At 35.9% G+C, this 13,973-nt stretch overlaps 2 protein-coding genes across 3 annotated transcripts; both read left to right on the top strand.

The window, feature by feature from the left end:
* Positions 1 to 1,949: 1,949 nt before the first annotated feature.
* LOC107459129 (uncharacterized) lies at positions 1,950 to 2,402 on the top strand. The gene has a single exon (XM_016077342.1). It carries the CDS (start codon positions 1,950 to 1,952, stop codon positions 2,400 to 2,402), a length of 453 nt encoding a protein of 150 aa, XP_015932828.1.
* Positions 2,403 to 4,804: 2,402 nt separating this feature from the next.
* LOC107459148 (cryptochrome-1) lies at positions 4,805 to 10,132 on the top strand. Of its 2 annotated transcripts, XM_016077359.3 has the most exons (5): positions 4,810 to 5,584; positions 6,146 to 6,364; positions 7,198 to 7,904; positions 8,474 to 9,276; positions 9,653 to 10,132. In XM_016077359.3, exons 1-5 carry the CDS (start codon positions 5,269 to 5,271, stop codon positions 9,654 to 9,656), a joined length of 2,049 nt encoding a protein of 682 aa, XP_015932845.1. In that variant the 5' UTR covers positions 4,810 to 5,268; the 3' UTR covers positions 9,657 to 10,132. The 2 variants fall into 2 exon arrangements, with proteins under 2 accessions (XP_020983631.1, XP_015932845.1); XM_021127972.1 differs by lacking the exon at positions 9,653 to 10,132 and having other exon boundaries at positions 4,805 to 5,584; positions 8,474 to 9,280.
* Positions 10,133 to 13,973: the final 3,841 nt, after the last annotated feature.

The raw sequence follows: 13,973 nt of genomic DNA on the forward strand, positions 1-13,973 counted from the left end.
AATCAATATAACAAACCAAGATTTTAAATTTAACTAATTTCACTCAGCAACAAGCTAATAACTAGTAAATTAACTCAGAATTTGAAAAAATAGCACAAAAATAACTCAAAAAATTACCAATAATCAATAATTGGTCAGAGTCATTGTGCTAATAGAGAAATGCTTTGCGGAGAAATGCTTCGAAGAATTGTAACAATGAGTTGCTACCTTACCCACTTACCCTCTTCTAGCTACCCATCACCACCAGTTAGCTGAACACCCAACAACTCAAGAAATTGACAAACCGTCAGCCACTCTTGCTAATTAACTATTTTCTTATGAAGAGTGAGGAGCAGAGAAGTAGAGACCATCCAGCAAGACTGGTGAGAAGGCAGAGAAGCAGAAATGACGCACGGCGAGGAGCGAAACAGCGACGACCCACAGCGAGGAGCTGAGTAGCGACGACCGACAGCAAGGGGAGAAGAAGCAGCGGCGGTGCACGCAGGCTGAGGGCTAGGGTTCTTTGATGTTTCAATTTCAAAGCTCAAAGATTCAGATGGGAGAGGAAAGGGAGGACTGGGCTGCGTTTAGGCTTTTGGCCATTTAGTTTTTTTTATTATTTTTAATAAAGGTCAAAACGCGCGTCGTTTTAGAGGGTGCACCAAACCGGAAAATATCTAAAAAACCGACTGGTTTTGTCGGTTCATTGGTAACTGCCGGTTCGACCGGTTTTTTCACCGATTTTTTGCTAGGTGATTTTTAACGTTACCTGGACCGGATAAGTGATCGGTTTTTGGTTATTCTGGTTGAACCGGCCGGTCCGATTCGGTTTTCAGAACTATGCTCATAGCCAATAAATGTACATTTCATTGCAACTCCTAGGGAAGACGACCCGGGATTTAAAACTCCCTATTATTTTGTGTTGATTGTGACATCTTTTGAATTAACATTTGATTATAAGGATTCATTGTTGGTTTGGACTATGCTACTAACGAATTGGTTCTTGTTTTGATTGATTCTAAACCATACAATAATTCTCTTATCAATATTCTAGCTTCCAAGATGCTTGTTATTCCATGGGACTACTGTATAATGATAGGAAGTTCATTGCAGCTATTAATGAGGTAGCTGAACTTGCATCTGGTCATCAATTGAGAAAATTATTTGTAATGCTACTGATATCTAATAGCATTAGCAAACCAGAGCATGTTTGAAATGTAACTTGGACATTATTAGCTGATGGGATACTATATGAGAGGAGAAAAGCATTGAAAAACTAAGGTATTTTGTATGTCTTTTTTTTAATATCAAGATTGTATTCTCTTATTACTTTTATTTTTATTAATAATATTAATGGTTTATTTTAGATTTACTTATTAAATATTTCATAAAACCATCATGTGCTTTTCCTAGGACTAAACATGACTGATGACGAATTGAAAAACCTCAGCCTTATTGAGATTGAAAGAATACTCAATAACAATGCAAGATCTTTAAGAGACTATCAATCAATGTCATATCTTAAGATGTCTGATGTTTACCTTTTTCTAGAATAAGCTAATAGAGGATGAGTTAGCATATGACACAAATGAGTTGACTCATACAAACTTATATACAGAACAAAAGATGACTCATGAGTAAAGGTTAGTATTTGATGAGATACTCAATGCTGTTATTACAAACTCTGGTATTTGTTACTTCATTAATGGGCATGGTAGGTGTGGTAAGATAGTTATTTAGAATGGATTTTTTCTTTTATTTGGTCTAGAGAAAAGATTGTTTTAAATGTCATATCTAGTGGAATTGCATCTTTACTCCTACCTGGTGGTAGAACGGCTCATTCTAGGTTTTCAATACCCATTATAATTACTAATGAATCTACTTGCAACATCAAGCATGGAAATTTGAAGGCTGATCTGCTCATCCAAAGTAGCTTAATAATTTAGGATCAAGCTCCAATACTCAATAAAATGTGCTTTGAAGCACTTGATCGGACGCTTAGGGATCTTATGTCATTTATCGATCAATATAAGACACATCAACCATTTGGTGGTAAGGTTGTCGTTCTAGGAGGTGATTTCAGACAGATACTTCCGATGATTTCGAAAGGGAGTAGACACAATATATTGTCATCAGCTATTAACTCATTCCATCAGTGGTCGTTCTGTAAGGTTCTGAATCTGCATACGAATATGAGGCTTCTAATGTCTTCTTCATATCAACATGATAGTGAAATAAAGAGATTTGTTAATTGGATACTTGATATTGGAAATAGAAATATTGGTTCTGCTGTTGGTGATGAGTCAGAAGTTGAAATTCCAGATTATCGGCTGATTACAACTGCTGATAAACCTCTCTCTCATTTGATAGACTTTGCATATCTAGATTTGTTGCAAAATATGTCAGATTGTAGGTATTTCTAGAGTAGGACAATTCTTCCACCACGCTTGAGAGTGTCGAGAAAGTAAACGATTTTTTCTTGACAATCTTCCTAATGATGGAAAAGGAGTATCTAAGTTCTGACATAACATGTCAAGCTGATGAGAATGAAGATATACAACAAGAGTGGCTCGCACCAGAGTTCCTAAATGACATCAAATATTTGGAACTACCCAATCACAAATTGACTTTGAAGCCAGGAGTTGCTATAATGCTACTGTGAAACATAGACCAGACTTCAGGTTTATGCGACGGGACAAGGTTAATAGTTAAGGAACTTGGCAACAATAAAATTGGAGCGACAGTAGTGACCGATAGAAATATTGGCGACAAAGTGTACATTCCAAGAATGAACTTGATCTTTTCAGATTCATGATTGTCATTTAAGTTTCAATGGAGACAATTTCTATTAACAGTGTGCTTTGCAATGACCATTAATAAGAGTCAGGGTCAATCATTATCATATGTAGAGCTTTACTTGCCAAAATTAGTGTTCACCCATGGACAACTTTACGTTACTTTGTCAATAGTTAAGAGTCGCAGTGGCCTCAAGGTTCTAATTCTGGACGAGGACGGCATTCCAAAGTCATCAACAACAAGTGTCATGTTTAAAGAAGTTTTTAATAATATTTAGATAAGAAAAATATTATTTTCATTTTAATAACATGTTGTGATTTATACTTTTGTACAAATATTTACTGTAGATATAACTAATTTATCTATAACTCTGCTTTCAGACTTGATATAAAATGTGTAACAGGGAGCACAACATCATATGCCAATTGCTTTTCTAATGAGGTTAGTAAAATAGCCTTTTGATATAAAATTTAATATAAATTTGACATGTTACTATTACAGTTATATATGTTCTTATTTTTTCATATCTCTTCCTTATAGTTTAAGAATATTATAAACTTCAAATTGTTCCATTTGTATTTTACTTTGAATAAAGATAAAACAGTATGTTCAGTACGTTTATTATATAAGGACGATGAGAGTGTTATACCAAACTCGAGAAATTTACGATTATATAATATTATTTTCGATTTATCATGTCAAATTTAAATGTAAGATCGTGCATCGCACATGTTTAACACTAGTACTAAAAAAATATTAGACCAACTTAATTAAATTTAATTATAAAAAACTTATTCTTATAACAAATCAACAAAGCATTGTGTTAGAAAAATAATATGCGATCAATAAAATGTATCATTTTTGGTCGCTTGACCAACTTTAGATACTAAAACTAAATTCTAAACCAAAATTATATAGTAGAAAAATAAAATATTAACCTAAAATATTTACTAATATGAATAAAAAAAAAGAGGAGTGTTAGGAGACCAATAAATTTTGTAATTTGTAGCTATCAATTAGTCATTATTAGTGTTTTTAATTGTGTGAGATTTCATCAAATGGTGTGAGATTACTCACTTTTCTTTTACTAATTAAGTACTGGCCAAATTTTAATAAAAGTACTGATTCCTAAACTTTCTCTCAAAAAAAAGTATCAACTCCAAATATAATACAAAAAAAATACTTTCCTCTAAAATAAGCACCAACGATATACTAAACACACTGCATGCAACCAAAATTCTTAAGTTATGTCTCATTGTTGGTTTAATTATTTAGAAAGAAAAAAAAATAATGCTACACATCCAAATTTTTTTGTTAATCAAGTTCACTAAATTGATTTAATATAACAAAAATTAGTTATAGTTAGCATTATTTCAAATCCTATTATTTAATTTAGTTAAACTTAATTCATAAAAAGATTTGAATATGTAGCATTATTATGAAAGAAAATAGGCTAATGAGAGAGATTTCATTTTTTTTAAATCTTTGGGTGCATAGATTTGCAATTTCATTAGTAGTAAGAGAAAGTGAGAAACTGGGAAACCGATACTCTCAGTGATCAAATCTGTACATGCTATTTTGGGAAACATTAATTTATTTTATTTTTCTTAACTAGGGTGCAACAATTTTGAATTTTATATTTTATATGCACTAATTACAAACATTACATGAACACCAGAGATAGGAAGGAAGTTACAACAGTAGGAGCGGAAGATAATGTGCATGGTACCCGGAAAATGCTGGTGCGAGCTAAGTTTAAAAAAAAAAGATAATACATAATGATTTTTAATCTATCATTTTTTGATTCTCCATCCATGTCAAATTGTATAGAAGTATATGAACAGAAGTAACTAGAGACGTGGATGTGAGTTTGTTTGTTTTGTTCCATTCCATAGGATAATACAGAGAGAGAAAAATAAAAAAGGAAAAAAAAAAGAAGCCTGAATTGTAAGTAAAATACACAAACAGGAAAAAATTAATAAATAAATAAATAGAAAGAAAGAAAAAAAAAGTTGTGGCTGCAGTTTGTCTATCAATTCCATTCATTGTATCCCCACTCAGTTAACCAATCCTCTTCAATTGCTCTTCATTCTATTTTATCTCTCTCTCTCTCTCCTTGGACCTTTCTCAGTGTCTCTCATCATCTTCCCCATGTTGCAACTTGGGTAAAAGAACCCCAAAGATAATTGGAGAATTTTTCTTCCAAAGATTGTCCACCCCCCAAAGTGTTGGAGAGAAACAAGTAAAGAAAGAAGATAAGTGGCAAGGCTCAAATATCAAACTCTGCTTTTTCTTTTTTTTCTTTTTTTCTTTTACCTCTTTTTGCTTAGAAAGGAACTAAAAATAAAAGGAAGCAGAAAGAGAGAAAGAAAAAAGCTAAACAGCATTTATTTCTCGGTAATTGGCATGGTTAAGAGATCTGGTACATATATAGTATAGGATAGGATAGCATATAGTATAGTGTGTATAGTGGTAGGGGTAATTTAGGAAATTATGTCAGGGGGTGGGGGTTGCAGCATAGTGTGGTTCAGGAGAGATCTGAGGGTAGAGGATAACCCAGCACTAGCTGCAGGTGTTAGAGCTGGAGCAGTAGTTGCTGTGTTCGTATATGCCCCTGAGGAAGAAGGACAATACTACCCCGGAAGGGTATCAAGGTGGTGGTTAAAGAACAGCTTGACTCACCTTGATTCTTCTCTTAGAAGCCTTGGTACCCCTCTCATCACTAAAAGATCCACTGATAGTGTTTCTTCTCTTTTGGATGTTGTTAAGTCCACTGGAGCTACTCAACTCTTCTTTAACCATTTATATGGTAACTTATCTATTCTTCCTTTTAATGGTTATCAAACTTCTTGTGAACTTTTACTGACTTTATAAGTTTAGTTTCTTGAATCGGTTCTACTATTTTACTATTTTAAATTTGAGTAAGTTCTATCAATTTATGCTCTACTGCATATATATGATGCAAAGGATTTTGGTAAGTTTAGTAATGAAACAACATATGCAATATTATAGGATTCTTGTTTGTATCAATTCGAATAGTTTATTATTTGCTTAACTTGTCTTTTACTTTTTATGGTATGGCAGCAATTTAGGAAACGCGACATTACTTTTTGGTATTTATGAGTCCATATCGTTTCTTAATGAATCATATAAGATGCTTTATCATGTTCATCTGTGATAGCTATTTATCTTTTGTGGTTCTTTTTCATAATCTCTGTTTCAGCTTCATGATGATACGTTACCTGAATTCATCGTTTTGTGTTTGCAAACCGAAATAATAATATATTATAGGACAGGGTGGAAAAAAGAACTTTGTCTAAATGTTCATTTATTTATTTAATTTTTGGCAAATTTGTGTGGTTGTTTGCAGATCCATTGTCACTTATCAGGGATCACAGAGCAAAGGAGGTTCTGACTGCACAAGGCATAACCGTTCGTTCCTTCAATTCCGATTTGTTATATGAGCCGTGGGATGTCAATGATTCCAATGGCCAACCATTCACAACTTTTTCTGCTTTTTGGGAAAGATGCCTTAGCATGCCTTATGACCCACAAGCACCTCTTCTCCCACCTAAAAGGATTATTCCAGGTCTACCTTTTCTCTCTCTCACCATTGAAACTCACAGTTATATGAATTCACTGATTAGGTGCATATTGCATGCCAGTTCGCCCACCAATTCACAATTCATTTGTATATTGCAGCGTCGTGGGTATACTTCCCACATAACATATTTTACATGTGCGTACCGTATTGCGTTTCGTATAACTATTGTTTGAACTAGGAGCTATATATACTTAACTACTTTTTTAAGGTGATGGGTGAGCAAGCTAAAATTTTTTTGTTAACATGGCAATACGTAATTACATTTTTGGATTTTTCTTTTTAAATTGACGGTGCATCAAAGCTGAATTCAAAAGCATCCTCAAAATGGAGTTGGTTCAAGTGTTAGATGCTTGATTCCCCTTAAGAGGTCTTAGCCTCTTAGGTTCGTCATGTTGATGGAAACATTCTCCACTTGAAGAGTTAGTCCCACTATGATGTGGATGTTTCCAGCTCATATTGGAACTCTTCCTGCAGAGGATAGTTGTGGCCTTTTATGGGGAAAAAGTGTAAACTAAACCAAACTAATAGGCATCAAAATATGCTTGTTCAATGATGGTTATTTTATTTCAATATATTCTTATAGAGGTGTTGAATTCTAGCTACTGATATCAAAATTGGCTTATTCTGCAAAAAACTGTGTTTATGTGATTAGTTCTTTGATGGGTCATGCTATGGTCAAAAGTATTTTTCAATAAAAAAGGAAAGATTGTTCTTTTTACACTAGAAAGAAAATAAATAAATAAAAGCATCATATGCAATGCACATTTGTCTAGATACTGATATTCACGTGCTAAATACAACTCTTTCGGTCTTTTCAGGAGATGTATCAAGGTGTCAGGGTGATACACTGGTGTTTGAAGATGAATCCGAGAAAGCAAGCAATGCACTTCTTGCACGAGCATGGTCACCAGGGTGGAGCAATGCTGATAAGGCCTTAACAGCATTTATAAACGGCCCCCTGATTGAGTATGCAAAGAATCGCAGGAAGGCCGATAGTGCCACAACCTCATTCCTCTCCCCACATTTGCATTTTGGCGAGGTGAGTGTCAAGAAAGTTTTCCATCTCGTCCGAATCAAGCAAGTCCTTTGGGCCAATGAAGGAAACCAGGCTGGTGAAGAAAGTGTGAATTTGTTTCTTAAGTCTATTGGTCTTAGAGAATATTCAAGGTACATCAGTTTCAACCACCCTTATAGTCATGAAAGGCCTCTTCTTGGTCACCTTAAGTTCTTTCCTTGGGTTATAAACGAGAGCCATTTCAAGGCATGGCGACAAGGCAGGACAGGCTATCCTTTGGTGGATGCTGGCATGAGAGAGCTATGGGCCACTGGCTGGCTGCATGATCGAATTCGTGTCGTGGTTTCCAGTTTTTTTGTGAAGGTTCTGCAGCTTCCTTGGAGATGGGGAATGAAATATTTTTGGGATACGCTCTTGGATGCAGATCTTGAGAGCGATGCTCTTGGTTGGCAGTACATATCTGGTACTCTTCCTGATGGCCGTGAATTCGACCGAATAGATAATCCACAGGTAAAGGAGACGTTGCTTATGTATAGAAGATGCATAATCTAGATTTATATTGGCCATTTGGATGGATGATAATCTGTTTCCATGTCTCTTATTCTTTTGGATATTGGATCTCTACAAGGAAATCCATGTCTTGTTATGCATAATCCAGATACACTTTCTTTCATTTGTATAGATTTTAGTTTACAAAGTTTATATTCTTCTGTCTGCCATTGATATGTTTTCCAAGGTGAACTACAAAAATAATCATAAAAAGAATGTCTTTTTCCCCCATCTAAAACTTCCCTGTTGAAAAATTTGGACTAATCATGCATTCCAGTGACCTATGTATGGTCAAATATGTGATTATTCACAACTTTGCAAATTGAATAGTCCCTTGTTCTTTCTTTTTGCAATTTTTTTAATTCATGTCCTTGTAACTCCAATTTCTATGGCAATAGGCTTGAATTTTGAGATTGTGATAACAAGCTTTGATATTGGCATTTTGATTTATATGATGCTGCCAAATTCTTGAAGATGATATATTTCTAGTGACTTAGTTGTGTACTCATTTCAATTGTTGGATTTTCCAGTTTGAGGGATACAAGTTTGATCCAAATGGAGAATATGTTCGACGCTGGCTTCCTGAACTTTCTAGATTGCCAACTGAATGGATACATCATCCATGGAATGCACCTGAATCTGTACTCCAAGCTGCTGGAATCGAACTTGGTTCTAACTACCCTCTTCCAATTGTGGGAATAGATGCAGCAAAAGCAAGACTTCAAGAAGCACTTATACAAATGTGGCAACTAGAAGCAGCTTCAAGAGCAGCAATCGAAAATGGAGTTGAGGAAGGGCTTGGAGACTCCACCGAATTGGCCCCCATTGCTTTCCCTGAAGATATACAGATGGAGGAAAGCCATGAACCTGTTAGGAACAATCCCCCGGTTGGTCCTAGGCGTTACGAGGATCAGATGGTCCCCAGTATGACTTCTTCCCTGGTGAGGGTGGAAGAGGAAGAGGCTTCCTCAGTTCTTCGAAACTTGGCAGAAGAAAGCAGAGCTGAAGTGCCAACTAATGCAACTGCACAACAAAATGCAAGAGAGACGGTGAACCAAGGAGTGTTGCAGAATGTTAATAGAAACACACAAGTACAGCATAATAATACTACAGCGTGGCTGAGAAATGCGGCTGAAGATTCGACAGCAGAATCTTCAAGTAGTACTAGGAGAGAAAGGGATGGAGGAGTAGTTCCAGTATGGTCTCCCCCGTCTTCTAGTTATGCAGAGCCATTTGTAGATGATGAGAGTGGAATAGGAGCCAGTTCATCATACTTGCAGAATCATCCTCAGTCGCACAGATTAATGAATTGGACACGGCTACCTCAAACTGGGTGAGATTTCTCAAAGCACTTAGTTCTTTTTACTTGCAGAATCATCTTATGTATAAATCCTGCCAGGCATTTTCATTCATGTGTCCTATTTTCCAATCATTCACAAGGTGTTTGAAAACATTTTGAGCAAGAGTAATGAATTCAATTCTATTGTAAACTCAAATCCATGTGTTGGAACACCTTGTATTATTATTAATGAATTGAATTATGATTTTGGAAACCGAAGTATAAAACTCTTCTTTTTCTTTTTTACTTTCTGGTTCTTCTTATGTGAAGAGTGAACTGAAGTATTATTCACTTTTACTAGGAAAATCATCAAATCTATTCCAATTTCCTCCTTCTTGTTATGCTATTACAATTAACAAAATGATTGCAGGTAATCTGCATCCAAATCAAGCAGATTAGAACCCCGCAGGTGACAAATGCATTCACAAATCTTCTTTACCAGAAAAGTAGGGACGACGAACTCAATCCATGTTCATTTCCACTGGAAACAAACTCTGCTGCTCATTTCCTACATCATAATCCAGTCTCGACATATGTTTAGCGACTGACCTTCAATTTGTATGGAAAATTTCGATTCATACACAGTGCAGCTTCGTCTGCGGTCCCTCTTGCTTTTCGTGTACAATATTTGTAGGCTCCTATCCTACTTGTATAGTAATATATATTTTGTGCAGTGAGGGAGAAAGAGTCGATGTAATAGGATCTCTGGCTCTCAAATAAACTCAAGTTTGCTCTTATATAAAAGTTAAGCCAGATATATTATACTTTTATGATCCCTCCCTTGGTTACATATTATGGCCTGTATAACACTTTTCAGCACTACTGGAAATTGCAGTTATCTTGGTGCTCATATTAATGAAGCTTATCCATAGGTCATACTAAACTTATATGCGATAGGATATAGCATTTAGTTTTGATATATTGTCGATGTAAAGCATTTTTACAGGTATATCTAATTACGTAATGTAACTTCACTACACTGTCAATGTATTAAAATTAAATTCTAGAATATAAATATAGAGATAAAGATTAAAAATACATAAAATTGTCTCAGGACTTATTGTGTTTGTTTTCCTATCTCTATGTTCAAATACATTTCTGTATCTCTATGTCTCTGCACAAGTCTTGTTACAAGTACCATACAAAAGAGATACCGAAATGCTAGAACTTATCTATAAGGAATACAAAAAAGACATTGCTAAATTGTGTTAGAAAAATTAAGGTTCAATAAGAATCTGTCTAATAGTAAAAGTACAAAAAATAATTTTTTCATCTTTTTACACTTGCGGTACATAGCCGGTCCCAAGCCCGGATAAAGGAGGAGGGTTGTGTTAGGTCTTCGGCAACCAACATAAAAATATAGCCAAACCCCCATGGCATGAAGATGGTTGAATTGCGTCTCAGGTGGTTTGGACATGTGAGAAGAAGACCGATAGAACATCCAGTCAAGAGGGTGGATGAGATGGAAGATGGACAAAGGGCGAAAGGCAGAGGAAGACCTAAGAAGACCATCCATGAGGTGGTCAAACGAGATCTACATGTAAACGGTCTCTCTGTAGACATGATACATGACATAGCACAATGACGTCGTTTGATTCATGTAGCCGACCCCACTTAGTGGGACAAGGCTTTGTTGTTGTTGTTGTTGTTGTTGTTGTTGTGCAATTAAATAGACAACTCCAAAAATACTTCAAGCAGCAAATATAATAGTAGAAATTAAATAATCAAACACCAGATTTTTTATCGTGGAAAAACCCCCCCAAAAGATGGACAAAAAATCCACTGAATCTGGTCCAGTAAAATCTTCCACTATCAAAATAATGGGTACACAATCAGTATTTCTAGTAGCACTATTGCATCTCAACAATCAACAAAATATATAATCAAAACTGATGGAATCAGCATAAACCCTCCACGAAGTGAGTATCTCAAATCAGACAAAAAAGAACACAATACAACTAGTAAATTATATTCTAATAATGTTTATCTCTACATCAGGAACAACATATTAAAATTTCCTAAAAAATGAAACAAGTTTACCAATTTAATGTGCGCAACATTGAACTGCCCTTTTCCTTTTTCTTCTTCTCTTTTCTTAACGCCAAAACCCTCTCTCCATCTCTGTTTTCGTTTGCTTTCTTTTAAAATATGGAAGACGCTAATACTCTCTCTCTCTTTTGTTTTTCTTTTATATGGCTTTGAGCCACTTCTTTTCCTTTTTATTTAAAGTGTGGGTCTCACTTGAGTTGGAGATCCACTAATAAATCTGTCTCTCACTTACTTAAGTGAGAATAGGCTGTTCTACTAATTTCACCTTCTCTTTGCTAGAATCAAACTTCATTGCAGGTAAACTCTTAGTCATTATATCTGGATCATTGTTATCAGTATAGATCTTCTTAAGTGCATATGACTTCATCTCAAGCGCTTGACGTATCTAATGATACTTCACCTCTATATGCTTCGATCTACAATGAAATATTGAATTCTTACTGAGATGGATAATACTTTGACTGTCATAAAATGATACAAGCTTCTCTTTATTGATGCCTAACTCTTGTAGAAATTTCTTCATCCACAAGAGTTCCTTAGAAGCTTCAACAATAGCAACATATTCTGCCTCTGTAGTAGATAAAGTAACACATTTCTGAAGTCGAAATTGTCACAATACAGCTTCTCTTGTAAAAGTCATCATATAACCAGAAGTAGAATTCCTTGAATCAAGATCCCCAGCCATATCTGCATCTGTGTAATCACCCAACACAGGTTGCATTGGCCACTCTCAAAACATAAAAATCTCTAGAAGTACCATTAAGGTATCTAAGAATCCATTTTACTGCTTGTCAGTGTTTCTTGCTAGGATTAAAGAGAAACTGACTAAAAACTCCAACAGCATAAGCAATATCTGGCCTGATACAAACAATAGCATATATCAAACTACCAACCACAAATGCATATGGAATCTTCTTCATTTCTTCTTTTTCTTTCTCACTTGTAGGACATTGATGCAAACTCAGCTTGAAATGACTAGCAAGTGGAGTACTAACACGTTTGAAATTACTCTTGTTAAACCTCTCTAATAAAACCTTCTCAATATACTTCTGCTACGACAATCACAGTTTCCCATTCTTCCTGTCACAGTGATGCTCATGCTAAGGATTTTCTTTGCAGGACCCAAATCATTCATAGCAAATGATTTGTTTAAGTCTTTCTTAAGACTTTCAATATTCTTAGCGTCATGACCAACAGTCAACATGTCATCAACATAAAATAAGAGAATTATAAAATCACTATTAAAAAATTTCTTAACATACACACAATAATCAGAAGAAGTCTTACCATACCCATGACCTTTTATAAAGGAATCAAACTTCATGTACCACTGCCTTGGTGCTTGCTTCAGCCCATATACGCTCTTCTTCAACTTGCATACAAGATGCTCCTTTCCTTTAACTTCAAAACCTTGTCGTTGTTCCATATAAATTTCTTTATCTATGTCACCGTGAAGGAATACAGTCTTCACATCAATCTGCTCAACCTCTAAATTCAAACTAGCCGCTAATCCAAACACAACTTGAATATAGGACATCTTCACAACTGGAGGAAAAAATCTCCTCAAGATCAATACTTTTCTTCTGCTCAAAGCCTTTCACAACGAACCAAACTTTGTACCTTGGTCGTGAGATATTTTCATCCGCTTTCAATTTGAACACCCATTTATTCTTGAATGCTCTCTTACTACTCGACAACTTCACCAATTCTAACGTATGATTCTCATGCAAGAACTTCATTTCTTCTTGCATGGCCTTCAACTAATCTTCTTTATGTTCATCAGACATAGCTTCTTGGTAGCTCTCTGGTTCTTCAGTCTCAGTGTTCATCACATACTCATGAGGAGAGTATTTCGGAGAAGGATGACGCTCTCTAGTATATCTTCTCAATTTAGGCTCAACTGATGGTTCAAGTGGAACTTCAATATCTAGTGAAACTTCTGCATCTGACACCTCTGGTTGAGGTGTAGGTTCATTAGGAAAATCATCACCATCATTATTATCTTGTATATCTCCCCCATTAACAGGAGGTCTAGTGGAAGGACCAGGTTCATTATCAGCAGAATATCTAACAATTATTGTTGGCTTATCTATCTTCTCAAGATCTTCAAATGTAACAGCCCAGACCACCCGCTAGCACGATATTATCCGCTTTGGCACACAAGGCCTCACGGTTTTGCCTTTGACGATAGGGATGATAGCGGAAGCCCCCCACACTCACTTGTCAAAATGCGTCATGCTAGGGAGAGGTATCCACACCCTTATAAGGCATGCTTTGTTCCCCTCCCCAACCGATGTGGGACCTTACAATCCATCCCCTAAGGGAGCCCAGCGCCCTCACTGGCACATCGATCTGGGCTCCGGCTCTAATACTATCTGTAACAGCCCAGACCACCCGCTAGCACGATATTGTCCGCTTTGGTACACAAGGCCTCACGGTTTTGCCTTTGACGATAGGGATGATAGCGGAAGCCCCCCACACTCACTTGTCAAAACGCGTCATGCTAGGGAGAGGTATCCACACCCTTATAAGGCATGCTTTGTTCCCCTCCCCAACCAATGTGGGACCTTACATCAATAGTTTGGTCTTCAAGAAAAAATTACATCTCGGTTTCTAATTATTTTGTTGATCACCGGATCCCA

This window comes from Arachis duranensis, chromosome 7 (genome assembly GCF_000817695.3).
Source record: "Arachis duranensis cultivar V14167 chromosome 7, aradu.V14167.gnm2.J7QH, whole genome shotgun sequence".
Lineage (NCBI taxonomy): Eukaryota > Viridiplantae > Streptophyta > Magnoliopsida > Fabales > Fabaceae > Arachis > Arachis duranensis.